The sequence below is a fragment of the Danio rerio genome, chromosome 20 (genome assembly GCF_049306965.1).
Source record: "Danio rerio strain Tuebingen ecotype United States chromosome 20, GRCz12tu, whole genome shotgun sequence".
Classification (NCBI taxonomy): domain Eukaryota; kingdom Metazoa; phylum Chordata; class Actinopteri; order Cypriniformes; family Danionidae; genus Danio; species Danio rerio.
The window spans coordinates 1,516,582-1,528,802 of record NC_133195.1 but is presented as its reverse complement, the minus strand read 5'-3'; the positions used below and the strand labels follow the sequence as shown (position 1 = coordinate 1,528,802).

Below are 12,221 nucleotides of genomic sequence, written 5' to 3'. Positions count from 1 at the left end.
AAACTCTCTGAATTAAAACGACATTTAGAAACCAGACACCATGTTTTATTAACAGTTCAGTTTAGTTCATGGTAGCTGAACCTTTCCTTACCCTAACCACTGTTTACAGTATTTGTCATTTTGACTTTATAATATTTCTATAAATTGATACATTTTGTTAAATGATAGCAATGAAATAATATTTATTTGGAAGTCTTGGTGATTTTCTTACGATTTATCCGTCACGACTTGAAACAAATAAAAATTGTGGATGTTAACAAATACAAAAAATAATTATAATTCCTAAAATTGTATTATAGTTCCTAAAAATTTGGGTCGTGTAAAACTGCGGGTCCTAGGGCCAAACCAGTTGAGAACCCAACAAGAACAAACGCCAAACATCGCCAATGGTGTCTGAATCCCTCTAAATCAGGGGTGCCCAAACTTTTCCATGTAAAAACCCAAGTTTGATTAAGAGCTGTGGGCCGAAAGTAAAAATCTCCTTGCTCTGTTCATCATTTGGGAAATATTTAGACTTTTTCAGATTTGGTGTGAATCCAGCAAAAAGCTGCAAATACACTTCTAGATTCATCAGCTTCTTACTGGGGCAAAACAGTGGGACATTTTTGTAGCTTATTTACCTGTGAAAGCTCATAAAAAAGGACCTCAAATGTCAATATTACATTTCTAAGATGCCAAAATCCAGCTTTCATTGGTTGATGAGCTACAGAGGTGTCCTTTTGTGGAGCTCCACCTAGTGACAAGCTCTTAAAGCGACAGCTCACCAAAAACAAAAGTCAATTCTGTCATCATTTACTCATCATTCAGTATATCAGAACATGTTTGACTTTCTGTCGAACACAAAGCAAGAAATACTGAAGAATGCTGGGAAAAAACAGCCATTGACCTTCATAGGATTAGTTTTTTTCTGCTCTGGACATCAGTAGTTGTCGTATTCAAACATTTTCCAAAATATCTTCTATTGGCTCAACAGAACGTAAGAAAAAACGATTTGGATTGAGTAAATGATGATAGAATTTTCATTTCAGGTTGAACTGTCGCTCTAAATGCACAGTTTTTTTGCCTAAGAGTGTAACACAAGTGATATAGTGAGTGGCTGTGGCGTGGAGAGTGGTTTTGTCTGTGGTCCCCCTGGTCCTAGTGTCCCGTAGGTGTGCATTGTATATGTTCAGTCCATGTCACCCCATCAGCTGTACTACAGAGCCCTTCAGAGTGTTTGAGCTGACGCTGAACTAAACCGTCTTTTTCTCTCCTGCTGCCCCATAAGTGCCTATCACTGGTAAGTGTGTGTGTGCGTGCGCGCCTCTGTCCTACGCAGAGTGCTCATCTCTGGGCTTTTATATGCATTTGTGGGGGTTTTGCGTGTGTGTGTTGAAAACATGCTTTTCTTACTTAGATTTTGTGTCTTAAAATCTTTAAATCAAGAAGCTTTTTCTGGACAAGCATAAAATAGTGTGTTGTTCAAAGAAATAACAAGTCAAAATGAAGTGAGTTTTTCCTGAAAACACGCTAAATAATCTGCTAATAGGGCGAGCAGAATAACGTTTTGTCAAAAGGAAAAACAAGATCGTGCTTGTCTAGAAAAAGCTTCTTGATTTTTGGATATTTGGACTAGAAACGAGACGGAAGCTGTAAGTAAGAAAAGTGTTTTCTGCGGTGTGGCATGTGCGGAGGTTTGTTGAAAGTCTTCGGTGTGCATGTTGAAGGGATCTCTGTGCCTCCTCAGATGAGAACCACACTGCGGCAGCGGCGGCAGCGGAGAACAGCAGACTGCTGGATATCCCGCGATACCACTGCGAGGGTACCGAGTCCCCTTATCAGACGGGACAGCTCCATCCGGCCATACGGGTGGCGGATTTGCTGCAGCACATCAACCTGATGAAGACCTCCGACAGCTACGGCTTCAAGGAGGAGTATGAGGTTAGATGATGAGAGAGTAACTGTGTGCAAAAAATACTTTCTAAGGACCAATCCCAATAGCCCTTCCCCTTACCACTACCACTTGTTTTGCATGTTCACGTGAAGGGGTAGGGTTGTCCTAATTCTCTTTAGCTTGAAGGCGTTGGGCTAAGGGGAAGGGCTAGATAGCCCTTGAAACAGAGATTTTTCAGGACCACACTCGAAACCAAGGAGTAAGACAACTTCCCAGAATACACCAGCAACAGCACCAACATGACTGCACACATGAATCCAGAGATGCACATATTGAAGTTTTTTTGGCATTATTACGAATTTTTACGACAAACAACGGTATGTTTTGATACACTCGTAACAATGTTTATGTTTTACGGTCATTGTTACGAATTAAATTAAAAATCCTTGATCAAAAAGAGATTTAACCAAAACGTAACAAAATAACAGGGATTAAAAATATAATCCCCGGTGCCCCCGCGCTCTCTCTCCCCAAAATATATACGAAAAACACAACCACTGAGAATTAACACGAAAATATGATTTATTTACAGAAATAAGGAGCAAAAATAACATCAGGAGGGGTTCAGCCAAAATAAATGACAATAAACCATCTAACTAAATTAGATTAAACTTCCCTAGAAAACAAATAAAGTAAAATACAGAAAACTTACCTGCCTACTAACAAACACAGGAGAAAACGAAAATAACAAATAAGGCACCAAACCTCCCTGCATGCTCCAAGCCCGACAGGGAGACAGAAAACCGGACTTTAATTGCCGGTTAAAAATTATCACAACGGCATCTCACAAAGCCACAAAGAGATAAAAGCAAACACTCATTGGATCACTTTCTCTACTGAATACAGGCGGGGAAATCGAGAGAGAGCGAGGAGCCATCGAACCCGTGTTCTCTGCAGGTTTTTATAGCCGCCGCCAATCCAAGCGCCAATCATGATCCATCCCAACGTAATCCGCTGCACCTGCAAATACTTGAAATTATAAAAAGAAAGAGAGAGAGAGCGAGAGAGAAACACTACACACACAAGCCTACACTACACTACTCGTAACAGTCATGCTTTAAAAAAACTGATAAAAGAGCCCAGCTAAATATGGCTATCCATAATAATACAGGGCATCTGGAATGTATTGATAGCACTTGAGCTCAGGTACATTCTGTGTCCACTGATCACCCGTGAGATGTTCCAGCAGCTTCATTGGAGTTCACTTGGGGTCAATTCAGTTGATTGGACATGATATGAAAAGGCTCCACCTGTCTATAAAAGGGCCCAGGGTTGACAGTGCATGTCAAAGCACAAACCAAGCATGAAGACAAAGGAATTGTCTGTAGACCTCAGAGACAGGATTGTGTCAAGGCACAAGGCTGGGGAAGGTTACAGAAACATTTCTGCCGCTCTGAAAGTTCCAATGAGCACAGCGGCCTCCATCATCCATAAGTGGAAGATGTTTGGAACCACCAGGACTCTTCCTAGAGCTGGCCGGCCATCTAAACTGAGTCGGGGGAGATGGACCTTAGTCAGGGAGGTGATCAATAACCTGATGGTCACTCTGTCTGAGCTCCAGCGTTCTTCTGTGGAGAGAGGAGAAGCTTTCAGAAGGACAACCATCTGTGCAGCAATCACCCAATCAGGCCTGTATGGTGGAGTGGGCAGACGGAAGACACTCCTCGCCTGGAATTTGCCAAAAGGCATCTGAAGGACTCTTGTAGCCACTGCCAAAATATCAATGGAGCGGCTTCACAACAACTCGGAGAATGTCCTTGAGTGGCCCCGCCAGAGCCCAGATCTAAATCCTATTGAACATCTCTGGCTGTACATCGTTGCTTCCCATCCAACCTGATGGAGCTTGAGAGGTCCTGCAAAGAGGAACGGGCAGAAATTCCCAAAGACAGGTGTGCCGAGCTTGTGGCATCATATTCAACAAGACTTGAGGCTGTAATCGCTGCCAAAAGTGCATCAACAAAGTATTGAGCAAAGGCTGTGAACACTGATGTACATCTGATTCCTCAGGTTTTTTTTTTTTTATAAATTTGCAACAATTTCACATTGTCACTATGTGAGGCACATTGAGCCTCAGAGCCACACCCACCTATTACATCATCCCCATGAACCAATGAGAGTTTTAATTAATGAAGCCGTTTCCAATGCTTGACCTGGTTTTGGTTGAAAGTTAGTCCTTCATTTTCCAGCTCATCGAGGACTTGTTTACAAATGGAGATGAGAGATGGGCTGAGCCTCAGAGCCACACCCACCTGTTACATCATCGCCAACGAGAGCTTGAGATACTTAGGAAAGCTTTTTGCAACTCTTGGCCGAATTTGGTTCTCCAATTTCCAATTGTGGCCTTGTTTTCAACTGAAGAAGAGATTCATTTGAAAGAAGATGCAGAGCCACATCCACCTGTAGCATCATCATGGACCAAGAGACTTTGAGTCTTGGCCTGGTTTTCCGTCTTCATAATTATGAGCTTATTCTCACGCAGGTTTCCTGAAACATCCCCTGCCTTGTGTTGCTCGGTAAACAGATCATCACACTGCAAACTATTTTAACATCCCAGAAACGATACTTCACCTTCAGCAAGAGCTACACCCAAATGCAGTTAAACCCACAGCATGATACCCACACACACACACACACACACACACACACACACACACATGTTGAGCAGTCGTGAGTTTGAAGGCGAAGAGAGTCGGCAGTTGAGTTGATCAAACCACAATCTGATGAGTGTTTCCACCTGCACTTTCTCAAAGCGCTCCTCATCCAATGTATTTCCACCAAGCAAATTCTGCTGTGTTTGTCATAAATATGATGACAGTATGTGTAAAGTTGGATGTTACCCTGTCGTAATTCTTTCTCTGTGTATGTCTAGAGTTTCTTTGAGGGTCAGTCTGCTTCCTGGGACGCAGCAAAGAAAGAGCAAAATCGAACGAAGAATCGATATGGGAACATCATTGCATGTAAGGAGAATCTCTGCTACACATCATATCCGTCTCCTTACACCCTCCTGCAGGCCCGTGGGTCCTCGTGTAGACATTACACAGTGTTTTTCGAGATTTATAGAAAAAAAAAACACAATTCTTACCATTCTTAAGGGTTTTTTTGGGACAACTTAATAGTTTAATCTTCAGTCCACTTAAATTTGTAACTTAATCGATTTGTGTTGGGACAGCATGAATGAATTGTGTGCGCTTTTACTACGCTGGCCGGGAATTCAATTCAATTTTAATTCAGCTTTATTTGTATAGCGCTTTTACAATGTAGACTGTGTCAAAGCAGCTTCACATAAATGCTCATAGTAACTGGAACAGTGTGGTTCAGGTTTTAGTGTTTAAGTTCAGTTCAGTTCAGTTTAGCTCAGTTCAGTGTGATTTTGTGCAAAACAAGATTACAAAGTGTAAAACACTTTAGCAAAGCTCGAGACAGATTTACATTTCGGAAAACATTTTCAGCTATCATCAGACACAATTACAGAGGGAAAGCAATTTTACCATGGACGAAACAGTTTACATTTCAGAAAAAAAATTAACAAGATGCAAAACACTTACAAGTCCCGAAACAAGTTTACAATTACAGATTCCTTACGGAAAGGGAATGCACCACACACCAGGAATGATGTCGAATAAAATTCTCCACAAGATCAAATATTACAGGCGATACCTTGAAAAAGTTGTGGAAATGAGCACTGGTGCACATCCAGCTGAACATCTAGGGCTCTATTTTGACGGTCCATGCGCAAAGTGCAAAGCACAGGGTGCAAAAGCATTCAGAGCGTATCAGAAGCCACTTTTGCTAATTTAAGGACGGGAAAATCCGCTTTGCGTCGTGGCACATGGTCTAAAAGGGTTGAGCTTATTCTCTTAATGAGTTATAGGTGTGTTTTGAGAATATCAGAGTCTCATCTCCCATTACCTTTAAGAGTCAGTTGCGTCCCGCCAAGAGCGCATTTGCTATTTACATGGTGTAAAGTAAGTGTGAGTGGAAAAACTGAGCATTTCACTAGCAAGAAACCAGATTAACAGAGCATCTGCAGCGCCAGAATGAGAGATGAGCCTCCATTATCTACTTTCACTTTCGCTCTAAAGAAACCTTGTACGCACAGACATCCATTAGCCTATAAATAATTAATTTTGTTTGTTAAGCGCAAATATTTGTTCTAAATTCAGTTCTAATTTCCAGCAAACGAATAAATGAACAATAAAAACGAAGTTTATAGTTATACGAGTTATATCCTAATACACACGCTGAGCCCCATATGGTCTAAAACCTGACAGGTGGACAAATCCAAGCTTGTTTTTAATAAAACAAATATAAATATGGATATAATAAATAACACTGCTAATAATAATAACATTATACAAAAGCAAATTGTTATGAATGAACTGAAAAAGCTTCCCGAGATGAAGAAGGCATGAAGGCAGTGGTTTTTAAATGTATGTAGGCTAGAAAATAACATGTTTTGTGATATTTTAATCCTTTTAATTATATCCTATATATATATCCTTATTATATATCCTTAATATTTTAATTATTTTTCAATAATTTTTTAATATTTGCGTATTGCTTTACATCTTGTGTGTATTAAGCAGTGTGTAAGCGAGGCGCATAACTAACGCGCTCTGCACTGGACTTTAGACCGGGTTTGTTTTGGTCAATTGAAAAATCTATTATAGTTTCTCAAAATAGCAACGCTCCAGCAATACACCTCAGAACGCCTCCCTTTTTAGACCAGGACGCCTATAGGTGCACATATAAGCGCAAATGCATTTGCTATTTAAACAGCGTGACCCAAAACGTCAAAAGACTCTTGCGCCAAGCTGAAACTAGCAAACAACAATCGCGCCTTGCGCCACATTGCGCTGGGTGTATGACAGGGCCCCTAGTAACCGTCTGTGTGTGTTTTGTCTTGCTGTAGATGATCATTCTCGAGTGATCCTGCAGCCCATGGAAGACGACCCGTCGTCCGACTACATAAATGCCAACTACATTGATGTAAGTGGCGATGCCGCCTCCTCCTCCATTGGCGAACGTGTGAGAAACGTCTCTCCCTCCCTCGTATGTGAGGTCTTTTATGCATGCCTTTGTCTCAACTATTACACAATTTACAGCTTTCTTTTCTTCCTTGTTGGAGGTGCTTGCTGACTCACTGACATTGTTGTGCTCTCTCTCACTCTTGTGCGGTTGGTTTGGGGGCGGTAGATTTGGCTGTACAGGGATGTAAGTATCACTGTAGGGCACATGCACCCTTCCCATCATGCTCTCTGTCTGCTCTTCCCTCCACCGCCACTCATCCTCCTGTGGCTCTCGCTGGACGTCCCGCACGCTCACCCCCCACCCTGCCTGTGTCCCGGCTGACGCTCATGGTTTTGCTGTTGTGTGTTTTTGTTTTTCGTGGGAGGTTTGACGCAGCGTGTTTGATTCCTACAAATCCAGAATGTCAGTCTTGCTCTGGGGTGTGTTTCCCAAACAGTGGTGTAACTATTAGAGTATGATGCGTCATTCAGGAAATGAACCATGTGGTGACAAGTGTCCTCCATAATTCATGGAAACAAGACTTTTTCTTTATTTTGTAAATTAAACTACACATGTCAATACTGTAGCCTAAGCTCATACACAAATCAGACATGTGGGCACACAATGACACGTAAGAAAAAAACAATTCATCAATTTGTTGTCTATAAAATTACATTTTGTGTCAGACATTTACAGATATTTAGTGCATTTTTTATTTATTTTCATCCTTATACAAAAAAAAACTTTATTTAATAATTTAAATAAAATTATTCTGTTCATCAAGGCGGCATTTATTAAATGTAAAAAAATAATTGTTGAATTGTTAAATATTTATTTATTGAATATTTATTTATTACTTATTTTATGTAGTTTTGAATGAAATTATTACTCCAGTCATTGTTGCTTTTGTTACTTTTACCATTAAAAATATTAATATTAATAATAATAATAATAGCAATAATAATAACTATAATGATAATAATAATATTAATAATAATAATAATAATAGCAATAATAATGATAGCAATAATAATACTATATTGATAATAAACTTATTATTATTAATAATAATAATAATAACAATAATAATAATAGCAATAATAATAACTATGATAATAATAATATTAATAATAACAATATAATAATAATAATAGCAATAATAATAACTATAATGATAATGATAATATTAATAATAACAATATAATAATAATAATAATAGCAATAATAATAACTATAATGATAATAATTATATTAATAATAACAATATAATAATAATAAAAATAATAGCAATAATAATAACTATTATGATAATAATTATATTAATAATAACAATATAATAATAATAAAAATAATAGCAATAATAATAACTATAATGATAATAATAATATTAATAATAACAATATAATAATAATAATAGCAATAATAATAACTATAATGATGATAATAATATTAATAATAATAATATAATAATAATAATAACTATAATGATAATAATAATATTAATAATAATAATAATATAATAATAATAATAATAGCAATAATAATAATAACAACATTTTAGAACAGTGCCGTAGTAGGTAGTGCTGTTACCTCACAGCAAGAAGGTCGCTGGTTCGAGCCTCGGCTCAGTTGGCGGAGTGTGTGGAGTTTGCATGTTCTCCCAAGTGAATTGGGTAGGCTAAATTGTCTCTAGTGTATGAGTGTGTGTGTGTGTGTGTGTGTGTGTGTGTGTGTGTGTGTGTGTGTGTGTGTGTGTGTGTGTGTGTGTGTGTGTGTGTGTGTGCGTGTGTGCGTGTGTGCGTGTGTGTGTGTGTGTGTGTGTGTATGTGGATGTTTCCCAGAGATGGGTTGCGGCTGGAAGGGCATCCGCTGTGTAAAAACATGCTGGATAAGTTGGCGGTTCATTCCGCTGTGGCGACCCCGGATTAATAAAAGGACTAAGCCGACAAATAAATGAATGAATGAATGAATGAATAACTCATGGCACATTTTTAAAAAAGTAACTCGAATAGTATGACTTAATTTTGAAAACTTAAATCGTTACTTAAAAAAGTAATATTATTACGTAACTCGCATTACTTGTAATGCATTACCCTCAACGCTGTACATATCTATAAAATAAAACTTTTTCCAAGCTATAGAAATGTAACATTCCTAGTTAATCATAAAAGTCACTGTTCTACATAACTAAACACTGATTTATTCAGCTTTTATATTCATTTTAGTAATATTATTTTTACCTAAAATATGCAAATGCTTCTATGATTTATTTACAATACACAGCTTGTTAAGTTTTTTTAATGTTTTTAGTAGATCTATTTCATGAGAAACTTTATTATTTTGGATATGCACTGGTAATCTTAAATAAAAGTTAAAAAGGTTAAATATATATATATATATTTTAAGTTTTTCGTTACTATACTTGCATAAATCCACAGATGTTTTATTTATTTATTTTTTTGTCTATTTTTTAAAATTGTGCACAGAAATAGCACAAAATGTCCACTAAATCTGTCTGGCCCTGTTTGCACTCAAGTGTGGAGTGCACTTTGAAGGGAGCACAATTGTCACTCTGAAGATCATTAAACTAAACTGTAATAAAAATAGTTTTGAGAGCAAATTAAAGGTCCCATGAAATAACAATAAAGCTTTTAGATGTCAGTATCAGTATTGTTATTTTTTAGATTTCTATAAGCCAGTGTGCTCCAAAACATCCAAAGTCACCTCACACTACAGTTTCTCATCACATCATAACCAATCAAATGCTCTGCAGTATCTGAAATGCCCCGCCCCCTTCAAGACGCTTCTCATTTGATTTTCATTTAACCACCCTCACTGATAAAACTAAACACTATTGGCTGTTCTTTGGGATTACATCAAACATCCAATAATAATCCACGTTTCAAAGCACTTCACGGGACCTTTAAAGCAGATGTTTGTTTGAACGATGGATTCAGGAATCACTGAACTATATTCATCACGATAAACTTGCACACTTAGTTGACTAAGGATGGATTTGGGAAGCGCACCCCAGGCTAGATAAACCTAACTTCTGCATAGGCCACTGTAAAATCAATTAACCTCAGAAATGTTGATTTCTTTGCTGCTTCTTTGATTACTGAAGTGTTGTTTTGGTTTCTCCTGCAGGGATACCAGCGGCCCAGTCATTACATCGCAACTCAAGGTAAATGTGAACGGTTGAATAAATATTTTGCTTTTTTTTTTTCTTTTTTTCCATTTATTTAACTGCTTTCATTCTAGCCGAAATAAAACAAATAAGACTTTCCCCAGAAGAAAAAATATTATCAGACATACTGTGAACATTTCCTTGCTCTGTTAAACATCATTTAGGAAATATTTAAAAACGAAAATAAATTCAAAGGGGGCGAATAATTCTGACTATAACTGTAGATTAGACACTGTACATGTGGAGTCATTCATTCCTGTCTATGTGATCTCTAGTCTATTTTTAGTTTATCATTCGACTCCTATTCAGTTTTCACGGAAAACCCAGATTTAGCTTGTTTTAGCAAGAGGTTTGTGTTTGGATGTCTAGTAGATGACTTTTAGGGCTCTATTTTGACGGTCCATGCGCAGAGCTCAAAACGCAGGGCGCAAACGCTTTCAGGGCGTGTCAGGACGCGTTTTTGCTAATTTAAGGACGGGAAATCTGCTTTGCTGTTCTAAAAGGGTTGAGTTTATTTTCTTAATGAGTTATAGGTGTGTTTTGAGAATAAACCAATCAGAGTCTCATCTCCCATTCCCTTTAAGAGCCAGCTGCGTCACGCCAAGAGCACATTCACTATTTACAGGACGCAAAGTAAGTCTAAGTGGGAAAATGAGCATTTCACAAGCAAACAGTTCACAGTTTTATAACAGAAAACAGTTAAACAGAGCATCTACTGCGTGAGAATGAGAGATAATGGATCACTTTCACTTTCGCTCTTGGATAGGGAAACCTTTATGCACAGACATCAATTAGCCTATAAATAAATACTTTCGTTTGTTAAGCACAAATATTTGTTCTAAATTCAGTTCTAATTTCCAGCAAACGAATAAATGAATAATAATAGCAGAATGTGCTCAGAAACCTGAGTTATATCCTAAAACACATGCTGAGCCCCATATGGTCTAAAACCTGACAGGTGGGCAAATCCAAGCTTGTTTTTAATAAAACAAATATAAATATGGATATAATAAATAATACTGCTAATAATAATAACATTAAACAAAAGCAAATTGTTATGAATGAACTGAAAAAGCCTCCCGAGATGAAGAAGACATGAAGGCAGTGGTTTTTCATATTTATGTCGGCTAGAAAATAATATGTTTTGTAATATTTTAATCCTTTATATTTATATCCTATATCTATTCTTATTATATCCTATATATATCCTTAATATTTACATTTTTTCATATGTAAAGATATTTGCCTATTGCTCTCTTGTGTGTATTAAGCAGTGTGTAAGCGAGGTGCAACTCTGCGCTGGAGTTTAGACCGGGTTAGTTTTGGTCTAATGAAAAATCTATTATAGTTTCTCAAAATAGCAACGCGCCAGCGGTCCGCCTCAGAACACCTTCCTTTTTAGACCAGAACGCCTAAGGGTGCACATATGAGCGCTAATGCATTTGCTATTTAAACAGCGTAGCGCAACGCCTCAAAACCACTCTTGCGCCAAGCTAAAACTACCAAAAGACTACTGCGCCATGCCTTGCGCCACACTGCACCGGGTGTATGATAGAGCCCATAAACACACAATTGCTTAATACTGATTTGTGTAGGAAACTACATGTGTTAAGGTTGGGTTCAGGGATAGGCATTAGTACTCAATACAATAAATGCTCATTATTTATTATTTTTAATAATTTACATTTACTATTTTTACAGGAGAACAAATAGTTGCGAATATACACTGTGCTCAGCCTCGGTGTGTTTCTCCACAAGCTCATCCTCTCATGTGTGTTTGCGTGTGTGCAGGTCCTGTCCACGAGACGGTGTATGACTTCTGGAGGATGATCTGGCAGGAGCAGTCGGCCTGTATCGTCATGGTAACCAACCTAGTGGAGGTGGGCCGGGTATGTGCCTATAGTGCCTGCTGAGGGGCCGCATGTGTGTCCGTGTTTGTGTGTGTGTGTTTTGTGCTCTGTGACGTGACCTGAGGCCCCTGCCTGATGAAACCTTTTGAAGAGTGAGATATTTCATCTGCTCTGATGGACAAAAGCGGCTCAATCCCACACAGCCTGTCGTAGTTCACCACTAAATCAAACCAAAGAATAA

The 12,221-nt window shown here is 38.1% G+C and overlaps 1 protein-coding gene across 50 annotated transcripts in view; it reads left to right on the top strand.

The window, feature by feature from the left end:
- The window catches only part of ptprk (protein tyrosine phosphatase receptor type K), a 286,195-nt gene that overhangs the window by 246,473 nt on the left and 27,501 nt on the right, over positions 1 to 12,221 (top strand). For 15 of the 50 annotated variants that reach the window (XM_073933966.1, XM_073933959.1, XM_073933951.1 and 12 more), the window contains 5 exons: positions 1,727 to 1,920; positions 4,803 to 4,890; positions 6,846 to 6,922; positions 10,091 to 10,127; positions 11,922 to 12,019. In XM_073933966.1, the coding sequence (XP_073790067.1) occupies positions 1,727 to 1,920; positions 4,803 to 4,890; positions 6,846 to 6,922; positions 10,091 to 10,127; positions 11,922 to 12,019 (494 nt within the window). Of the gene's footprint in view, positions 1 to 1,726; positions 1,921 to 4,802; positions 4,891 to 6,845; positions 6,986 to 7,129; positions 7,148 to 10,090; positions 10,128 to 11,921; positions 12,020 to 12,221 lie in introns of all 50 variants that reach the window. The other 35 variants (XM_073933967.1, XM_073933961.1, XM_073933962.1 and 32 more) reach the window with 4 other exon arrangements.